General features: G+C 40.2%; 1 protein-coding gene across 2 annotated transcripts in view; it reads right to left on the reverse strand.

The window, feature by feature from the left end:
• The window catches only part of LOC146546555 (importin-13-like), a 29491-nt gene extending 12529 nt beyond the window's left edge, over nucleotides 1–16962 (reverse strand). Inside the window, exons 1-10 of one of the 2 annotated variants that reach the window (XR_014890664.1) lie at nucleotides 16898–16962; nucleotides 16398–16484; nucleotides 8225–8350; nucleotides 7775–8131; nucleotides 7000–7253; nucleotides 3860–4000; nucleotides 1671–1812; nucleotides 980–1146; nucleotides 564–684; nucleotides 69–216 (exon numbers count right to left, since the gene is read on the reverse strand). Coding sequence is in view for 1 of the 2 variants with exons in the window: in XM_085264246.1 (XP_085120372.1) it covers nucleotides 69–216; nucleotides 564–684; nucleotides 980–1146; nucleotides 1671–1812; nucleotides 3860–4000; nucleotides 7000–7253; nucleotides 7775–8131; nucleotides 8225–8350; nucleotides 16398–16466 (1525 nt within the window). In the remaining variant the exon portion in view is untranslated. The remainder of the gene's footprint in view (nucleotides 1–68; nucleotides 217–563; nucleotides 685–979; nucleotides 1147–1670; nucleotides 1813–3859; nucleotides 4001–6999; nucleotides 7254–7774; nucleotides 8132–8224; nucleotides 8351–16397; nucleotides 16485–16897) is intronic. The other variant, XM_085264246.1, reaches the window with a different exon arrangement.
• Nucleotides 16963–17919: the final 957 nt, after the last annotated feature.

A 17919-nucleotide genomic window follows, 5' to 3' on the forward strand; every position in this document is an offset into this window, starting at 1 on the left:
AACTGTCTAGTCACATGAATTACCATTATTTACATTTGATATTCATTTTATTATCTTTATTGTCTTACCTATTGTGAACATCACTGTGTCTGCTAACTGGACGTTGTTGATGTTGATTCTGGGGATGAGACCTATCAAGCCTGGGATAACGTCAGAGTAATTCACATCTATCGTCTCTGCTATGGACTGGAAGCCATACAGCAAAGCTTCTGTGTGCTGAAGGAGGAAGAAGAAGCGTATCAATGTATTTGTGTACAAAATAAGAAAGGTGACGCAATTATAATAGCTTAAGGAATGGATTAAAAGAAGAAGAAGTGATAAATAAATAAAACATTGGAAAGAAAAAATAATTCAAAACTGAAATCAAAATGTTTTTTGTTTTTGTGATTACACATTTCGCTTTTACGTCTATTTAGGTTATATAAGTCTACAGGTGCTAGCCTCAAAAAAGAATTATATCTGCCATGACACATTTTCAGTCCAGGCTCTTTTGCAACACTGAAAGAAACTGAAAATAGCTTAGATTACTTCTTTGCTTGTTTATGTGTCTATGTCTCACCCACCTGCCATGATGTAGGCTGCTCTGCATTAGTCAACAATCTTCCCAGTTTGTCATACAGGTTACTCAGCAGCTCAGATCCCAGCATTTCATACACATACATGAGTGTGTCTGAGATATCCACTCTGAAGGACAAACGTGCACAGACAGACATTTTAGGGGCACGGACTCTAGAAACCTTATCCATTGATCTGTTTACAAGACAGGTTTTGCCCTCTCAGCTGTCAGTTCAGTGAGAGTCTATTAGAGGAATACATGCTCATTTGTTGACCAATCATCCTGTCAGTGAGTAATTTCTGAAACTCTTAGACCATCACCGAAACACTTGCACACAACAGCAGTGGCACAAACGGGCTTGTACAATAGACTGAGTCATATCCATGCATACAAATGCGCAAACACAAAAGCAAACAAACACACCTGTAGATTCGGAACTGCTCTTTTTCATCTGAGGACCAGGATGCATACTCCTGATCAGAGGGGAACTGGGCTTTGTGCAGCAGGACATCCACCAGCTGGAAATACACTGGCCTGTAGACCTGCAGATATACGGCCTGTTTGTCTGACTCAAATGACATGATCTCATCCTGAGAAGAAAGAGATAAAGAAGAATCAAATCGATGGTCTTTTACATAAAATGACTGAAATACTTCCAAGGTATCTATCTGACTCACACAAAGTTCACAAAAAAACAAGAACTGATTTTGGTTAATAGTTTAGATTTTACAATAATAACACAATTACCCAAGCTCTGCAAATAGAAACCAACCATGAAACAGATAATATAGAAGACAAAACCCAATGATTTCAGAGCTGCAATTAATAATTTAAAAAATGAAGACAAAGACCTATGACAGCCCGAAGAAGAGTTTATTTGTGCAATATGAAGTGCAGAATGACTCATGTTCTCATGAAGTCTGTTAAAAGTGAATTGCAAGCTTTGTGATACTATGGAAGAGGTAGCAAAACTTAATGGAAGGGATGGTTTTGAATGCCCAGTAAAGACATGACTAGCAGAAACATCTAGACTTACTGGGATTACCCATAAACACATTTTATATACTGTAAGAATCTAACCTTGAGGTACAGATCTGATTTGAACATCACTCACTTGTAACGTGTACCAAAAGGTGAGTGTGAGGGAGCTCGTTGTCTCATTGACTGGGTAGTGGCCGGGGATGCCTGTACAAAACATGATCATGTTGACTAAAGCCAAGAAGCTCTGCCAGTGATCCACCTGCTCCAACAGAGTCCTGGAGAGAGTGGGAGAGACGAGTGTAAAGGGAAAAAGAAAGAGATAGAAGAAAGGTGTGATTTGGCAAGTGCACAGTGAAGTTAGTACACATTTAAACTAGACTACTCCTCTCTTTAAACAACACATAAAACGCTGACAGTGTAAAGACAGTTTAAAGCATGATTTATTTCATACAAACTGAGCTCAGTAAAAACCAAGATTTAATTTGGGGTTTATTCCCCTCCAAAGTAGGGATGGGTATCGTTTAGGTTTTATCTGTACCAGTACCAAACCGGTACTTTTGAAACGGTGCCGGTGCTTAAACGGTGCTCGAACCGGTGCTTAAAGAATGGAAAACACAAAATTGGTCCAAAAACCTCATGTTCAGCTGTTTTTTTGTAAAAAGATAACAATGTTAGCCTTTTCTGCCGCTATAGGGGATTTATGGCATCACTCTTGGCTGGAAGCAGTGCTTAATCAATGGAAAAAACACAAACTTCGTCCAAAAACCTCTCATGTTTAACTGTTTTCCACTTTTTCTTTGGTCATTTTAGCCTTTTTGGCCAGGGTGAAGGGAGTATCTGCCATCAAACAAGAAGACAGCCGCATGTAACTACGACGGTGTTTGCTAGTTCACCTTACGTGCATTAATGTAATAACGTGGTTAGCCTACTCAACGTAAATTACACACGAACAACATTAAGCTACTCACGCAGAGAAGAACGGCTGCTGCTGCATCATCATCCATCATCATTTCTGCTGCACTGGCAGGGCTAGGGGCCAGGACTCTCCTCTTTGGGTTTTTGGGGGATGTTGCTAACTCCGGGTCACAGGCAACCCATGCGCAGTAGATGTGCACGATGTGAGGTCTCGCAGCAAGCTATCAAATACGGCGCATTTCTCGGCTTTTAACAAAATGCTATAAGTCACCAGGTGTTTCATCAGATTCGAGGAGTCACCTCCTTTGCACAGTATCACCTTAAAGCACTTGTTGCAGGCTGCTGAGTTTGCATCTTTTGCTGTGAAGTACAGCCAGACTTTGACCCTTCACCTTGGGCATTTTTAATCTGTAGCTCTGCTCTAAAAGGGCCCGCCTACTACACTTGCCATAATGGCACCGGATACCGGTACCCATCCCAACTCCAAAGTAGGAGGAAGTTTTTTTCTCAATAACTTTGTAAAGACTTTGAAAAAGCATTGTTTTCGTGCAACTCTGCTGCACTGAAGACCCATGAAAATGGAAATTAGTCTGCTATTGTTGTAGAAGCTGTTTTCACACCCAGGAATTTATTTTAAAAAAAGAAAGAAAGAAAAGTGATGAGGTTATGTCTCAGCTGTCTCCATCTTTCTTTTCTGTTCCCTGTCTTTGTCAGAGATGCACGTCTGCGTGACAGCACCGAATCAGACACACAAAGCAGCCACTGAGGATAGGATGAGGCCTGTATATAAAGAATGAAGATGAAGCCTGGTCTTTGGCTCTGAAAATTCTGCAAGCTGCACCTTCCAGGATGACCGTGTTGGGGTTGGCTGTGTTAGAATATGCGCAGTAACCAATCAGAAAATAAAAAGCAGTTCTCCAATTCAGTGCTTTGTATAATACCTCTTCTGCTCTTCATTCACTTTCTAGGCTGCTTAACCACCACAGCCTGCTTCTTCTCACTTTTTCAATTCCAATGCTGCTCTGGACTCTATATTAATATTAGAGGGGGTTTTTTTGTTGTTGTTGTTTTTTTTTTTTAAATCTAGATTCACTTTTAAATACCGTTTGTGTTGTTTGTCTTATCTAAATTGAACTAACAAAAAGTGCTTTTTAAGATTTTTTTCATGGCCACTCAGAAGTCCCTTCCCCCAAAACCATGCTTACCTTTATGTGTGGAAACACAAAAAGGTAAAGACCACTTCAAAAAATAACTAAATAACTCGTATTTCCTGTAACCTAAGAAGGTAGGTTAAGGTAGTGCCACTTTCAAAATTTCAAGGGCAAGTAATTTCTTGAAATATTAATAGCAACAATACTGACCAAGATCACTTTATTTTTAAGTGTTTGTGCTATAATAAACACACACCTGGAGTGGTTTTCTCCCAATGTGACGGCGATCCGGCAGATACCGTGGCAGGTTTCCATGTCTCCATTCTGAACAGCCTCTCTGAGCTGCTCCTGGAGTGCCAGCACTTGAGGGACCAGTTTCAACAAAGTGTTCACATATCTGCAACCCATAAACACAAACGAATACAAAGAACATCTACAATCAGTATTTATGAAACTGCAAAGTTTAATAAAAATGATTTTTTTTTTTTTTTAATACAGCAGATAAAACACAGGATGCAAGGCTAGGGACTCTCAACTGGTGTATATCAACCTGACTCACACTGCTCACAGCTAGGTTGATGTATTTATTGCTCCTTTCCAAGACAAGTGTTTATTTCAAATCAAATCTCAGTCCAAGTTAGTCCAACCTCTGATCTAGCACACCCACCGTAAAAATCCCACCAGAAAATCTATTCAGAGCTTCTTCTCACAGCTTCACTGCTGTCAAATTTGATTCTGTCCTCTTCCTGCTGTCTCAGCCATTTATAATTCCCTCACTCTGGCTAAAAGACACGTATGACGTGACACACGGCACCACACGCTCCCCTCACAGCTGCTCATGTGACGACATCATACAACATCAGTTCTCCTGTCGTCTTTAATGACAGCAAGAAAAAGAGTGACATTTGGAGATGAAGGGCTCCTGAATGTCAACTAGAAGATTATGTGCATGAGTGAATGCTATACATGTAAACCATATTACGTGTGTCCCACTGGGTTTTTGTGGAGCCTGTGCTTCATCTTTTACGAGAAAGTCAATACGGAGGTTGGTCCAGGTCGATGAATATTTATCAATGACAGAGCAAGGTTGTGGGACTATACCGGCATTTGGAAAAGCACACAAAATTATAAAAAAACAACAACAAATATTTCAACCTAATCAACTGTAGGTTAGATTAGAGCACTAGAGAAGCACACTAAGGCCACAACTGACTATTATTTCCATTATCAGTATCTGCCAGTAATGTTTTTTTAATCTTTAAAAAAACAACAATAACAAAAAACATCTATTTGACATACGCAAAAAAAAGTCATCTTTAAATTGTGATAGCTACATGGATTTCCTGTCTATGTTGACTAATTAAATATTTCTCAGTGGTAATTTAACAGCAGCCACAGGAAAAGTGTCCAGACCCAACCGACCCCCCTTGCAATGTACCTCCTGTGTTGCACGTTAAATGTATCCCTTGCTGCGGTCATAGAAAGGATTTATTATTTTAATTTCTTTAGGACCCTTTTATGAGTCAAGCAGATGGTTCTATGGTCCTGTATGAAGTCCAGCCCTCTATTAAGCTGCCCATGCTGACTCAGCCTTTTCTTGAGTGAGATCCACCCTGTTGTGAAGCACATGTGTATGAATATGGCCTCCATCTAATAATCTCATACCTGTACATCTATTGGCCTAGATCCTGTGTTCAGCTGTCTAAGTAATGCTATGAGTTGCACTGAGAACTGCACTTAACCTAACTGACTGTGCGAGCACGCATGTGTGTACATGTGACCGGTAGACTGCACTAATGCACTCAGAATGCACTCATTCATTTTTAATAAGGTGCTTTGCAAATGCAGGTCATGCACTTTTAGCTCAGAAAAGGAAGGCTTGGTGTGCATGTCATGTGATTAAAAGGGAAGAATGAATTTGTATGCATTTCCCCACTTCCTTTACTTGAGATGACATTCTGGAGATTCCTCTGAGACAGCCTGCTGCCATCTCCTCTCCGCTCGCTTATAGTTATCTCCTCTTCTCTTTAGCTCCTACCATGATGTTATACAATTTCTGCCTTTCTTGACTCCGCCTTCATTCTCTCCCTCTCATTCCAGCTCTCCCCCCCCCCCAACATCCCTCTCCCCACCTCTGATCCCCTCTGCAATTACTGCAACACTCTGAGACAGGGGAAATGGGTTGCCTGGCAACAGGATGCAGCTGGACCAATAGCATCCCCCTAAATGAGTTGACTGTAATGTGTTTAAACAGAAAGAGAGAACAAGAGACAGGGAGGAGGGCTTAGTGCTGATGAGAGAGATGAGAAAGGGGAAAGGAAGAGCACAAAGAATCAGAGGTAGAGTGAGAGAAGCGATAAAATAGAATTAAAAAAGCGATTGTGAAGGATGGAAAAAAATGTGGGCTTTGACAGTATTTTAAGGGATAATGGAAAAACAGATTTATTCGTTTCCTTGTCTTTCATTCATTAATGAACAGATACTATTTTATGGAGTTACTTTAACCTTATGATTAAACAATGGACCAACAAAACCAGCGGCCACATGTGTCTCAGGAGACGCTTCTAATAAGACATGACTTCTGGGAGGAGCTGACAACCATGACATTAAAAAAAGAAAAAACAAAAACATAACTGAAAAAAAGGAAATCAGAAGAAATCAGAAGGATAACATTTGTAACAGTCTATTCTAGGAGCCTGGAAATACTTATTTTATGCTGTGTGTGTCATGTTGAGACTGAAGATGTTCTACCTGTAACTCCACTACCATTAATTGTCCTCCTACCATCTGCTAGGAATAATGTCAGGTTGTTTAAAACAAATTGTCAACAGTAACTTCACAGGTCCAACCCTCTGTCTGTGCAGCCGTGCAGAGGTATGGAGGATGAAGCCTTTTATCCTTCCACACATCTCACACCTTCCCTTGCCCTCCCCTGTCTCTTAGCATCCTTTCTTCTCTTTGCATCGCCCCATCGCCCCCTCCCTCTAGATTTCTGTCTCTAAGGGGAGGGGTAATGGGTGCCTGCTATGTCTGAATCAACCGGGGCATGATGACATCTCTCCCCAGCTCTGTAACCATAGCAACGCCAGCCAACCGAGAAATGCCGCTCTCCTCCCCCTGGCTGTCAGATTGCCCTGTATCAATCCCTCCCTCCTTCCTTCCTTCTTTCTTTCCATCCCTCCCTTGTGCCCTTCCAGTGCCCACCCTGTCTGCTCTCAGCCCTAAGCTACTGATTTTTTCATCTCTCTCTTTCACTGTTTTCATTTTGTCTCCAGTGTATTTTCACCAGTTCCTCACAACCTTTTGTGTAGCAGTATAGTTATCATGTCGTCTTATAGTTATAATCCCATTTTAATGGGTAAACATAAATGCACATTTACAAACATTTGTACACACCTTTGGGAATCGGGTTGCGAGATGGCATTGACTATTGCCTCTACTGCTGTGTCGAAGAGCTCTGGGTCGGGCAGGGCACTAAAGCAGTCGTGCACCAGGCCTTCACTCTCGCTGAGGGGCACATCTAGCAGCACCCACGATGACAGGCAACGTAGCACGCGAGCTTTCACGGCTCCCGGGCTGTCTGTCCGCCGCAGTAGTTGTTGCAGTAAGGGACACACTGACCCCCACTCCCGTCCCAGGGCTCCCCGAACCTAGAGTGAGAATGATAAAAAGGGTTAATACTGCTAAAGCTTTGTTTAGGTCTAGTATTTGTCTCTTTTATTTTGGTGGCAATAAAATACTTGGATACCATACTTTTTGGAATATAAACCATTGTTTTCTCACAAACATCTCTGTAGTTAAAAAATCCAGTCAAAAGAAAGAACTGTTGTTCAAAAACATTTAATAAAAGAAAGAAAGAAATGTGAGGTAGCTAAAATGCAAAAAATGTTAAAGCTTTCTTAGTCTTGTGTTGTCATATCATAGCATAAAATGAACTCTGGTTGAATACATGGGCTGCATAAAATACTACAAGAAGTCGCTACTGGCATGTGAGCCGTTTAAGTTTTTTAAATTTTCCACATTTCCACAACAAAAAAAATCTTATAAAGCACTATTAACACTCTGAAGATGCATGGACAGAGTAAAAGAGTTAAAAATTTAAAAAAATATTTAATATAGGGAAACCTGCAGTGGATGCAAAGATAGGAGAAAAGGGTGCCTGGAGAGATACCTGTCCTTTCCGGTACTGGGGCAGACGGCTGGTCTGGAACTCCTCAGGCAGGACAGTGAGCAGCTCTAGCAATGCAAGGCAGCGTGCCCGTCCGTCCACTCCTCCCCCGTCCTCCTGAAACACTCGCACCATCTCTGCCACTGCGCCAGGCCAGGCCTCAGGCATGGTATTGAGTGCCAGAGAGGCCAATGCCACACACAGCCTTGTGAGCACCATCTTGGAGCCAGAGGAGAAGCAGGCAATCTGGGAGAACAGCTGGCTCTTCAGAGACTCATACTGGTCTGTGGGGATATCTGACCAGTACCGAGAGATCTTGGTGTGAAGTGCACTAGCGCCAAAGTACTGGATCTCTGGAACCTGTGAACGAAGAAAAGATGGATGCAAATTACAGAAAATATCTTAGTTTCTTCTATCTATGTGTGTCTTTGTGAGAGTCTGTGTACCATGTACCTTTTCTGGGCTCAGGAGGGCCCAGCAAAACTGCCAGGCCTGAGGCGAGACCTGAGCCTGCATTAGCCATTTCTGGGCCAGATTCTTGTTTTCTATATTAGGGTCATAGTACAACTGGTGGAGTGCCTATGAAAAAGAAAAGAGAAGAATAATACTAAACAGTGAAACCAATCCATACAGTCTTGAACCATGAAGGATCTGAACAACTTTCTTGTGAGAAATGTTTGCAACTACACTCCACAGTCACAACAGTGGGTGTCCGCAAACAGACCTGCTGCGAATAGATGCATTCCTTTGAGCGCTTATATGCTGGAAAGGCCTTGATGCCTTGAGAAATGAGAATCTTTTCTCACTTGGCAACACATAAACACCAAATAGACAGGTTACCTCCAAAATCTGAAGAGTTGAGAAAGCAATGACCTGAAAACAGGACTCTGTGAAATGTAGCTCTGAGTAATTTGAGTACTTGAGTGCAGAGAGAGCCAAAGAAAAAAAAAAGATAAGGGATGAGTGTGAGAGAGGGCAATACAAGAAAATAAAATGCAGTGTTAATTAAACAGACACCTCTAATCCTGACAATGCTAGACAAAATACGGAGGCACTACTCTGCAAAAAATGCCTTTTTATTTCCTCCTCTCTGTCTCGCACACAAGCGCACTAGCACACATACATGCTCACTGAACTGAAACAGCTGGCTGCCAGCACATAGTGTCTCAGGGAAGCAAAAAAAATCTATTCAGTGAGCTTTTGATCCTTGTCTTTTACCCCTGAAGCCTGCTCACATCACTTCCTCCACCACCAGTCATGCTCTCCTCTTTTCTCTCTGACAGTTCATCTCTCTATTTCTCTTCCTCGAGCCTTAACTGTCCATCTGGTTTCTTCCCATGCCTCTGTTCCTCACATTTCTTCTAGGATTTACATTTTACCCCAAAATATAATGTTGTAGAAAAGGGAAGGTTTAACAATACAGCAAAAAAACATGACAGGTTACAAAGGACAACAATACAACTAAAGCTGAAAAAAGACTATCAATACAAAGTCAATACTGACTAGAGGCAGAGTTTCAGGTGATGTTCTCTAAATGTCTGTCATCCTCCACTGCAATTATCTGTCTCTACTCACTATACTACTCTGAACACGGCTGCTGGCTGTTAATGAGCTGACTGTTTGCACAGTCAGGTAGCATCTGTACATAGCTGTACAGATGCTATAGCAAGAGCTATAGGAGCCATATGTATGGTAAGGGGCCTTTACTTATTCTTAGCTCATACTTAACATCTATCTTCAGTTTCAGAGAAACATAAGTGATAACAGGCTATGAAACCTCTTTTTTTTTAAACCACATATACCACGATTGAGGACTGTTGACACATGGAGAGAAACTAAGCCTGATAAATTGTAGGGAAAATAAGGACAACGGTTTACTGCTGCTTTTGTGCTAACCTTTAACTATAATTCAACCTGCATTACTGTTAACAACTTATAATTGAGGGGTGTGAACTATGTTTCACTTCAAGTGTAGCATGCTAGAAAATATGAGAACCACTGATGTAGAAAAATCTCCATGGCAAAATGTATGAAAAATGAATGTTGTGCTGTGATTTGGCAGGATCTTTGCAATTTGGCCCCAACTATAACTGGATTTTTAGGACATTTATCATTTTTAGAGAAAGGAAAAATAATTTCAATATTAATATAGATCAGCTAATCCATCCATTTGTGATGTATATAGACCTATCGGCAGTATTTTCCTGGAAACATTACCTGGGAAGCATATATGGAAAATAGGCAATGTTTCCCATATACTCAGTTATTTGTGGCATCTCAGTTATTTGCGAGATGCCACAAATAACTGACCAGCTTTCTTCTAATGATGTTCTGTTTTTTTAAACCATTTAAATCTCATTTTATTGATGATTAGCACTGAGTGTAATCATTTCACTCAGCACCTTGTTGTCCTTCTCACATGATCGTATACAAACACTAGCAACAGACCCATCTAGGAGTAGCTCTGCTTCTCTGTGCTCATTATCTGAATAAAATATGATAATTCAGGGGAGGATTGCAGTTTGCTTTACTAGAGAAAAGTGTCTGACTTCACAAATCTCACAATCAACACAAATATTTATGTGCGAATTTGCCCAAAACTACTGGATTTAGGTAAAACTGAAAACACACTACTCTTCAATAAAGTTAACAGAAGCAAGAGTGCAAGGAGCCTGGTACCAGGGACAGCTATTAGTTAAAGTTATAATACAACAAGATCTATGAAGTTACTAGGGTATACATAACTGAGAGCGAACTGCTCATCCAAGAGGAAAATGTTAATGCAAATCTGAATAGATGAATATTCAGGTCCAGCTTTAACTCATATACCAATTAAGACATAGATCAAACATAAAAAGATTGGGTGTATAAAAAACGGTTTAGTCAGTTCCACTGTGCCATTGATGTAATTCGAGTCATAAACAGCAGCTTTTAACTCCACTGTGTGATCGCAGACTTCTCCTTATTTAATCCTGAACAGCGCTGTGTCTGAGCTGCTCTGTCCTTCCGAGGTTTATTATCAAAGCACACCATGCTAAACAGTCTGCTCAGTTTGCTCCTTTAATCTGTTGACAAAGAACCACTGCTTGTCTTTTCCTATAAATCACACGAGACATCTCAAAAATCTCAAACAACTGTATTGTCTACTGTTAACTGGTTCTTAAAACAAGAAGAAAAGAAGAAAACCCACATCCTTAAAAACACTGGCCCTCAATTTTACTTGCAGTTGATAGAGGTAGTTGTATCTACAGATGGTCGCAAAATGCCTGCACCACCTGGCTTCAGCTGAGGAAGCCGAGCTCTTGGCAGACACTGTCAAAGGTCATTAGCCTCCTCACCACTGTAGGAAGGGAAAGGGCGTGTAGGTAAAAAACAAAACAAAAAAAAAAAACCCAACATGCCTCCATCAGACAGATTCACTATCTAGCTGAATCCTCACGACCAAAACAAATAGCTATAATACTTCACCTATAATTTACTAAATACGAAATATGAAGCAAATCCAGGAGGTGAGAGCCATTACAAATTAAAAATGATCTTATTAAAATAACAAAACGTGCATAGCAGCAGATTTGGACTAATAGAGGCAGGCAGATCTAAAATAAAGGCAGTCTTTTTATTTTTATTTTTTTACTAAAGAAATCTCTCTTCCCCAGCATGCTTTTAAGGCATAAAAGCAGGAACCCCCCACACACATACTTTGGAAATATCTTTGCACACTGTGTTCACACACAGCAGGTCAGGTTCAGTGTATTTTCAAGCCATCTGTCCACAAGTGTCACTGTAACAGCTACGGTTGTGTATGCAGAAGGCATGATCACATCACTGACCCATGATAACACTGCGAGAGTCAGAGACATGCAGACGAATAATGATTAATGAGGGAACAAAGAACAATAGTTTGTGTGCGCGGGTGGCTGTTGACAGCATACAGCCAAGATAGAAATTAAGAATACTATGTTGCCAAGAGTGATTATATCTCAGTCACATGAACACTAAAAAAATCTCTTGTACCAAATGTCTCCATATGCAGTCCCTTGTTCCATAAACCATTTATTTTCCTGAAAAGTTTCAGAGGACTGCTGAGGTTTAGATACTGAATTGAGGATAATAATATTTATTTACTATAGAAATGCATCTATCTGATATTTAGAGCTGACGTTAGTTAACAGACATGACAACTGAAAAAACCCCATAAGTGTGCTTTTCCTGTTGACTTCACTCTCTGTGATTTGTGCTAATGTTCGGTGTAACTGTGATCAACTTCCTTAATATTATTTTACTTCATCTAACTAAAGGTGCGTCCCATGATTCAGTTCTAAGATTGTTGCCATTTATCTTAGATATAAACAACCATAATACTGTCACAGTACCACCCACCCAAGGATTTGGCCAAAAGGATGTGAAGGGTATGGGTCTGAAGTAGGGCTGTTCGATATAACGATATATATCGGATGACCATATAAAAACGTCTATCGTTTCATTTTACGCTATCGTTTGTTTCGTGGTGTCGCAAAATAAACTCTTTACGGCAATATTTTTTCATCCTTTTGATGGTCACTGTAGTGGCTATATTAATTTCTTAAAGTTCTCTCTTTCTCTTATATTTTATATAACCACACTACAGACGGACAAGCGCCTGTTTTTATGCGTTGTGGTTAGCAACAACGACAGTAACAGCATCGCATGTCCGCTTGTTTATGTTCCACATAAACCTTTCACAATAAAGCTCAAGATCCTGTTGAGACTTTTCAAAATAAACTGAAGCAGGTGAAAGAGCAGATTATTTACAGATGAGAAGTAAAAAAAAGAGCCGCCAGGTGCTAAAAAATAAACCTTAGACTCAAACGTTAGAACAGGCTGTTCCCCGCAGCACGCCGTGTAATAAATACAAAGAAAACGGCGGCTGTTACAACTTATGTCTAAAAATGTATCGTTTCATGCATCTGTAAAAACACTCGACTCCAGCTACATGACGCGCAGCTGGAAACACTTCCCGCAAGTCGAGCTGCCCGAGATTCACAGAATTTACAGAAAATTATACATTTTTGTGATTTATATCGTTATCGGACGATAGAATTCTTATATCGGGATATGAGATTTTGGTCATATCGCACAGCCCTAGTCTGAAGGGCCTCCAGGCATACTAAATTGCCCTTCATGAAATGACAGGAGCAGGTGTGAGATGATGGGTTTTCAAGAAGAGGATACTCAAGCACCTACAGGCTTCACTTCCCTCTTTTTTTGTTTATTTGGAATATGATTACTTTTATGTCTCATCACCCAAGTGTTGAACTGTCTGCGGGGTGAGGAACCGCAACTCAAGACTGAATGGAGTGCATAAGCTGGCCCAAATCTTCGGAGTAAAGATTGGGCGAGTGGAAGCCATGTATTCTGGACTTTACAGGGATCGTCATTTCGCCTAGTGAGCCTACGTGTCATCGAGGTAAGGCCAGCCTTCTTTGCATGCCGGTGGCCCCTAGAGAAATGTTTGACGACCATTAAAATATCACTAAAGCAAAGTTTCATTTTTATGCAGATGATACTGTGATCCACTCCTCTGCACCTACTCCTAATCAGGCTCTCTGTCAGCTACAATCAGTTTGTAAAACATTGCAGCACAACTCTGTGTGTGTGAACTCAAACGTACTAAACCTTTCAGCTCTGAGAGTGAGTTAGTATCACAGAAGTACTTATGAATTACAATTGATAACTTTAAAAAGGGTATCTAAATTGAAGCATCTGGTGAAAAAAATAGAAATTTTCTGTCACTGTTGATTAAAACATTATGTTAATTTTGTAAATTATGGTTATTATTAGAGTCAAGAAACAACACTACCCAGGGAAGGTTTTTTGGCCAACAATTGGCCCAATAACAAGCTGCGAGAAAGCACGGTGTTCTTAGTTTCACAGTCAGATTCTCCTGCTCTTTGTTTCAAAATACCAAGATGGTGAGGGTGAGAACACTTAACTTGTATCTTTACATGACAGGAGCTAATTAACCAATTATTAATGTCTAGACGTAAACATTAAAAAAAAGATTCCCAGTCTCTTTCTCACAGTGAGTAATTCAGGTTATTCATTTAATACTGGCATTGGATTAGCACAAGAAGATATATCAAACTCTTACACTCTCACTACTGAAAAACTATTTAATACATCATGTGTAATTTCTCAGTGACAGATTTTAGAGTGCTGCTATGTTCTATAATATGTTAGCTGGCTGGGTGAATAGTCTCCTCAGCCTTTAAATGTGATAAAACTTCTTAAAACTGCACCTGCTGCTACATAGATCTCACCCTGAAATTACCTACAGTTACTGAATGACAGAGGTGCTTTACCAGCTGAGAGGCAGGGAGCTAAACCATACTAAATGGACCTTGACAGTCTCCTGTGCACAGCATCCTGTGTGGGGTGATTACAGGTAGTTACGGTAACAGAAAGTCACCCTGTTAAAGTTCCCTTGAGCAAGAATTGGGCCGATCCAGTGCAGTGTTGGGCTTCTTTCCTGTGGTACAGCAGTATTTTGTCTCAGGGGAGAGCTAAAAAATGGCAAAATCCTAAAAACATACTGTGGCGCTCTGAATTTCCTCTTAAAAATTCCCTTTCTTGGCACATAGTGACTCCAAAGATAATTATAGTTGGGCGGAAATGTACGCCAGTGTTCGAACCCCTTTTATTATGCACACAAAGATCCTGACAGTGTGACACTTTGTTTCACAGAGCTGAGACTGAACAAAGAGCACTCTATGGAACACATAGAAACACTGGGCCAGGAACCATCATCTCCACCACCATCTATAATATAAGCACACACTACCAAACACCCACTGCAGCAAAGGGAAAATTCTGCATCTACAATCTCCTTTTTTTAACTGCTCCAATAAAATTACAATTTATCTTTTTATTCATAAGCCATATGCTACTGTACAGTAGGTAATTTACTGCTGACACTAACATATTAGACAATAAGTTAAATATCAGATTTACATGCTAAGGATGTTTTTAGGTAAGCAGGAAAAGACACTTTCCATTCTCTTAGCATCCTACTGATCCCATAACCAAAGTGTTATCACCAAACTCACAAGAAAGGATAAGAAAATAGAAAAAAAAATCTCAGCTACCGGTATTACTTTCTAAATATAGTCAAGCCTTAGACTAACAATATCTCATTAGTTTTGAAATGCCACTGCACTATAAATACAAAACTGCTGATATCTTTTATGGGAAATTATACTTCAGATGCTATGTGCTGTATGCATGCTATATTTGTTCATGAGATTACAGATAGTGCTGTACGGCTTGGAACAGACTGAATGCTGGTGCAAGCTGTCACACAATCTGAATAACGACCTTAAATTCTTAAACACTACCCACACATGACATTTTGTTATTTGCAAAGACATTACAGAGATGCTCTTAAACACTTTTTAAAAACTATTATTTACTGAATGATTAGTACCCTGACTCGACTACCTGATTCAGACAGTAAAATGAGTCAGTGAAAGCTGAATGTAGCGCATGTGGCTCACACCATTTTTTTTTTTAAATATCAGGCATTGTTTTTGCATGTGTGAAGGGTTTTTGGTAAGCAAGGTTTCACTTCAATATTGCAAACCCAAAATAAAAACAGAACAATGTTATGATAATATCTAAGCATATGAGTTTGGACTTAGTTTACTTTATCTAAAAATTTACCTCCATGCTTCAAGTTATATTAATTACACATTTTAAGGAGTGCATGTAATATATGTTAGTGTTAACTTTAAATTTAGAAAATGTAATTCCATGGAATGGAGTATCTTTTTCCTCTGGTGTGTCAATAAAACAATACACTCTCCACTTGCAGAAATGAAACATGAATAAGTGAAAATAGATTATCCCAAGGCAGAACAGGACCGTGCTCAGTGTTTGTTATTCTTCTTTGTGCTTTTATTACACCACACTACCTATCTATCCAGGCATTTTCCCCACAGGAATCTGCCTCTCTCCTTTAAACCTGCCTCTAATCATTTCTGTCGCATCCCCAACCTCCTCTCACCCCCTCCTCTTTCTTTACTGGCACTGTTATCGACATGGACCCCTCCCTCCTTCACCTCATCCCTCTATCAGTTTTATCACATCAGCTCTCATCCACCCCAGGAGAACCTTTCTCTCTCTCACACACACTCTCCACCGCCTCCCCACCCATCCCCTTGTGTCCCTGTTAGCGGCCACCAAGGAGGGAGATTTATCACAGCGACCTGGCTGCAAACACTGCCATGCACACGCACGTACACACACACACATATACACACACACACTAGCTGAATATAACCAATCTGACAAAGATAAACAAAACCTTGAAGCGCACTTAGGAGAATGTGCATGGAACAACCTGTTACCACTTCAGTATTCTTTCTAAACATAGCATTTAGTCGAGGCTAAATTAGGTGAGGTCAGCTCGTAAACACAGCAACATCACGTCCCCTAAATAAACCAGCATTGTAAGAAAAAGTCTTAACCAAAGTAATTACAGCGGGCTACAAGGCGCACTTAAGCGTCCTGCTTTCCCCCTTAATTCGCCCGTATCATCTTTAACACAGCCCCTGCTTTTCCTCTTGAGCTGACTGATGCAAAAACTTACCGTCTCCACGTTTTCCACCGTAAAGTCCAGGGCGTCCGGTGTGGCTGCTATTCTCCCCGGTGTCTCCATATCTCCGCTGATACGGAGCTGTCAAATGATCAAAGAGGAGCAACACATTCAGCAGCAGCTTTCGTTAAACTTTCCCCCGCAAAGTGTGTAATTTCCATAATAATTCCGCAACAGCAATGAGCATGTTTAGGTTAGGTTTACGATATGATTAATTGTAGTCATAAGGATGACATGAGGGGCTAACCGGCAAGCTAACATTAGCTCTTCTAGCTGTCGCTAACCTCCACTATGTAAGAATACTACAGCGATTGCTAGCGTCACTGTGCTAGCACGAAACTAGCTAACGTAGCAATGTAACTTGACGCAACCCTAGTGTCAAATTCAACCAAGCGAGACGGCGACGCTGGTATTTTCAGAGTGACAGTTTTATCATAACAATCTCATCTCAGTGTGTTATCGCCAGTCTATCTGGTGGACCAGTATTTTCACACCTTTCTGTCCTGCGACGGTCTGAGACGATGCTGGCAGCTCCCCGCCGCTCTTCTGCCTCTGCTCCGTCACCAGTAGCCTTTGCTACGTTCACGTGTTGTTGGAAATATCGTAATCGCAGCGTAACCAATGAACAAGGCAAATGAAACAGCGATTTTGTAAAATTCCCATAATACTAAATGCACAGGATATGTATACGTTACTGCAAAGAGTGAATTTTGCTATTATAATCTATTAGTTAGTTATATATTATCAGTCTTACTAAACTGTTTGCGTCATCACAATGTTAAATTATGTAAATCGTCCAGAGTTGCCCTTTTGAAGCCATTAACATTAAATGCGACAGTTTCCTCCCTAAATAGATTGCGAGTGATGGAATACACATCTATGTACACATACTACACATACTACCAATACTACTACTACTACTACTAACAATAATAATAATAATAACAGCCCACAGTTACCTTAATTTAAATATACCGATACTGTTGCAGAGCCAAACATTTACACTCACACCAGGCAATTCAGAATCACCAATTAACCTAAATGCATGCACTTCTTTGCAGGGAAGTTGGGGTATCAGATAGAACATACAAACTCCATACAGAAAGGCCCAGGACTGTATTTCAATAGACAATCTTCAGCATCACCATGCCACCCTGTGTTTTCAAATACATCTTAATCTTTAGGTTTTCAAGCAAGTTGTGCTTTTTAAACAATGGCTTTATTTCTTTTACTGAACTTGGCTTGCAAATCCATTCATTCACCCATCTATTCATTTTCTTCCTTTATCCATTCCAGGGCTGCAGCTGGTTGGAGCCTATCCCAGCTATCATATTAGGTTTATTATTTTATATGCAAATAAAATATATAATAGACCAATATATCCTTTTTAAAGTGCATATCGTATAAATTTCTCCTGGACAAAATGATAACCACACATCACTGACAACAGACAACTATTTAAAACATATATATATAGTGTGCAAACAGTAATAAAAACAAAGCAATCCAATTCAAC

The sequence above is a fragment of the Mchenga conophoros genome, linkage group LG23 (assembly GCF_057382185.1).
Source record: "Mchenga conophoros isolate Kocher_MC1m ecotype Shallow Benthic linkage group LG23, M_conophoros_male_GT1.1, whole genome shotgun sequence".
Classification (NCBI taxonomy): domain Eukaryota; kingdom Metazoa; phylum Chordata; class Actinopteri; order Cichliformes; family Cichlidae; genus Mchenga; species Mchenga conophoros.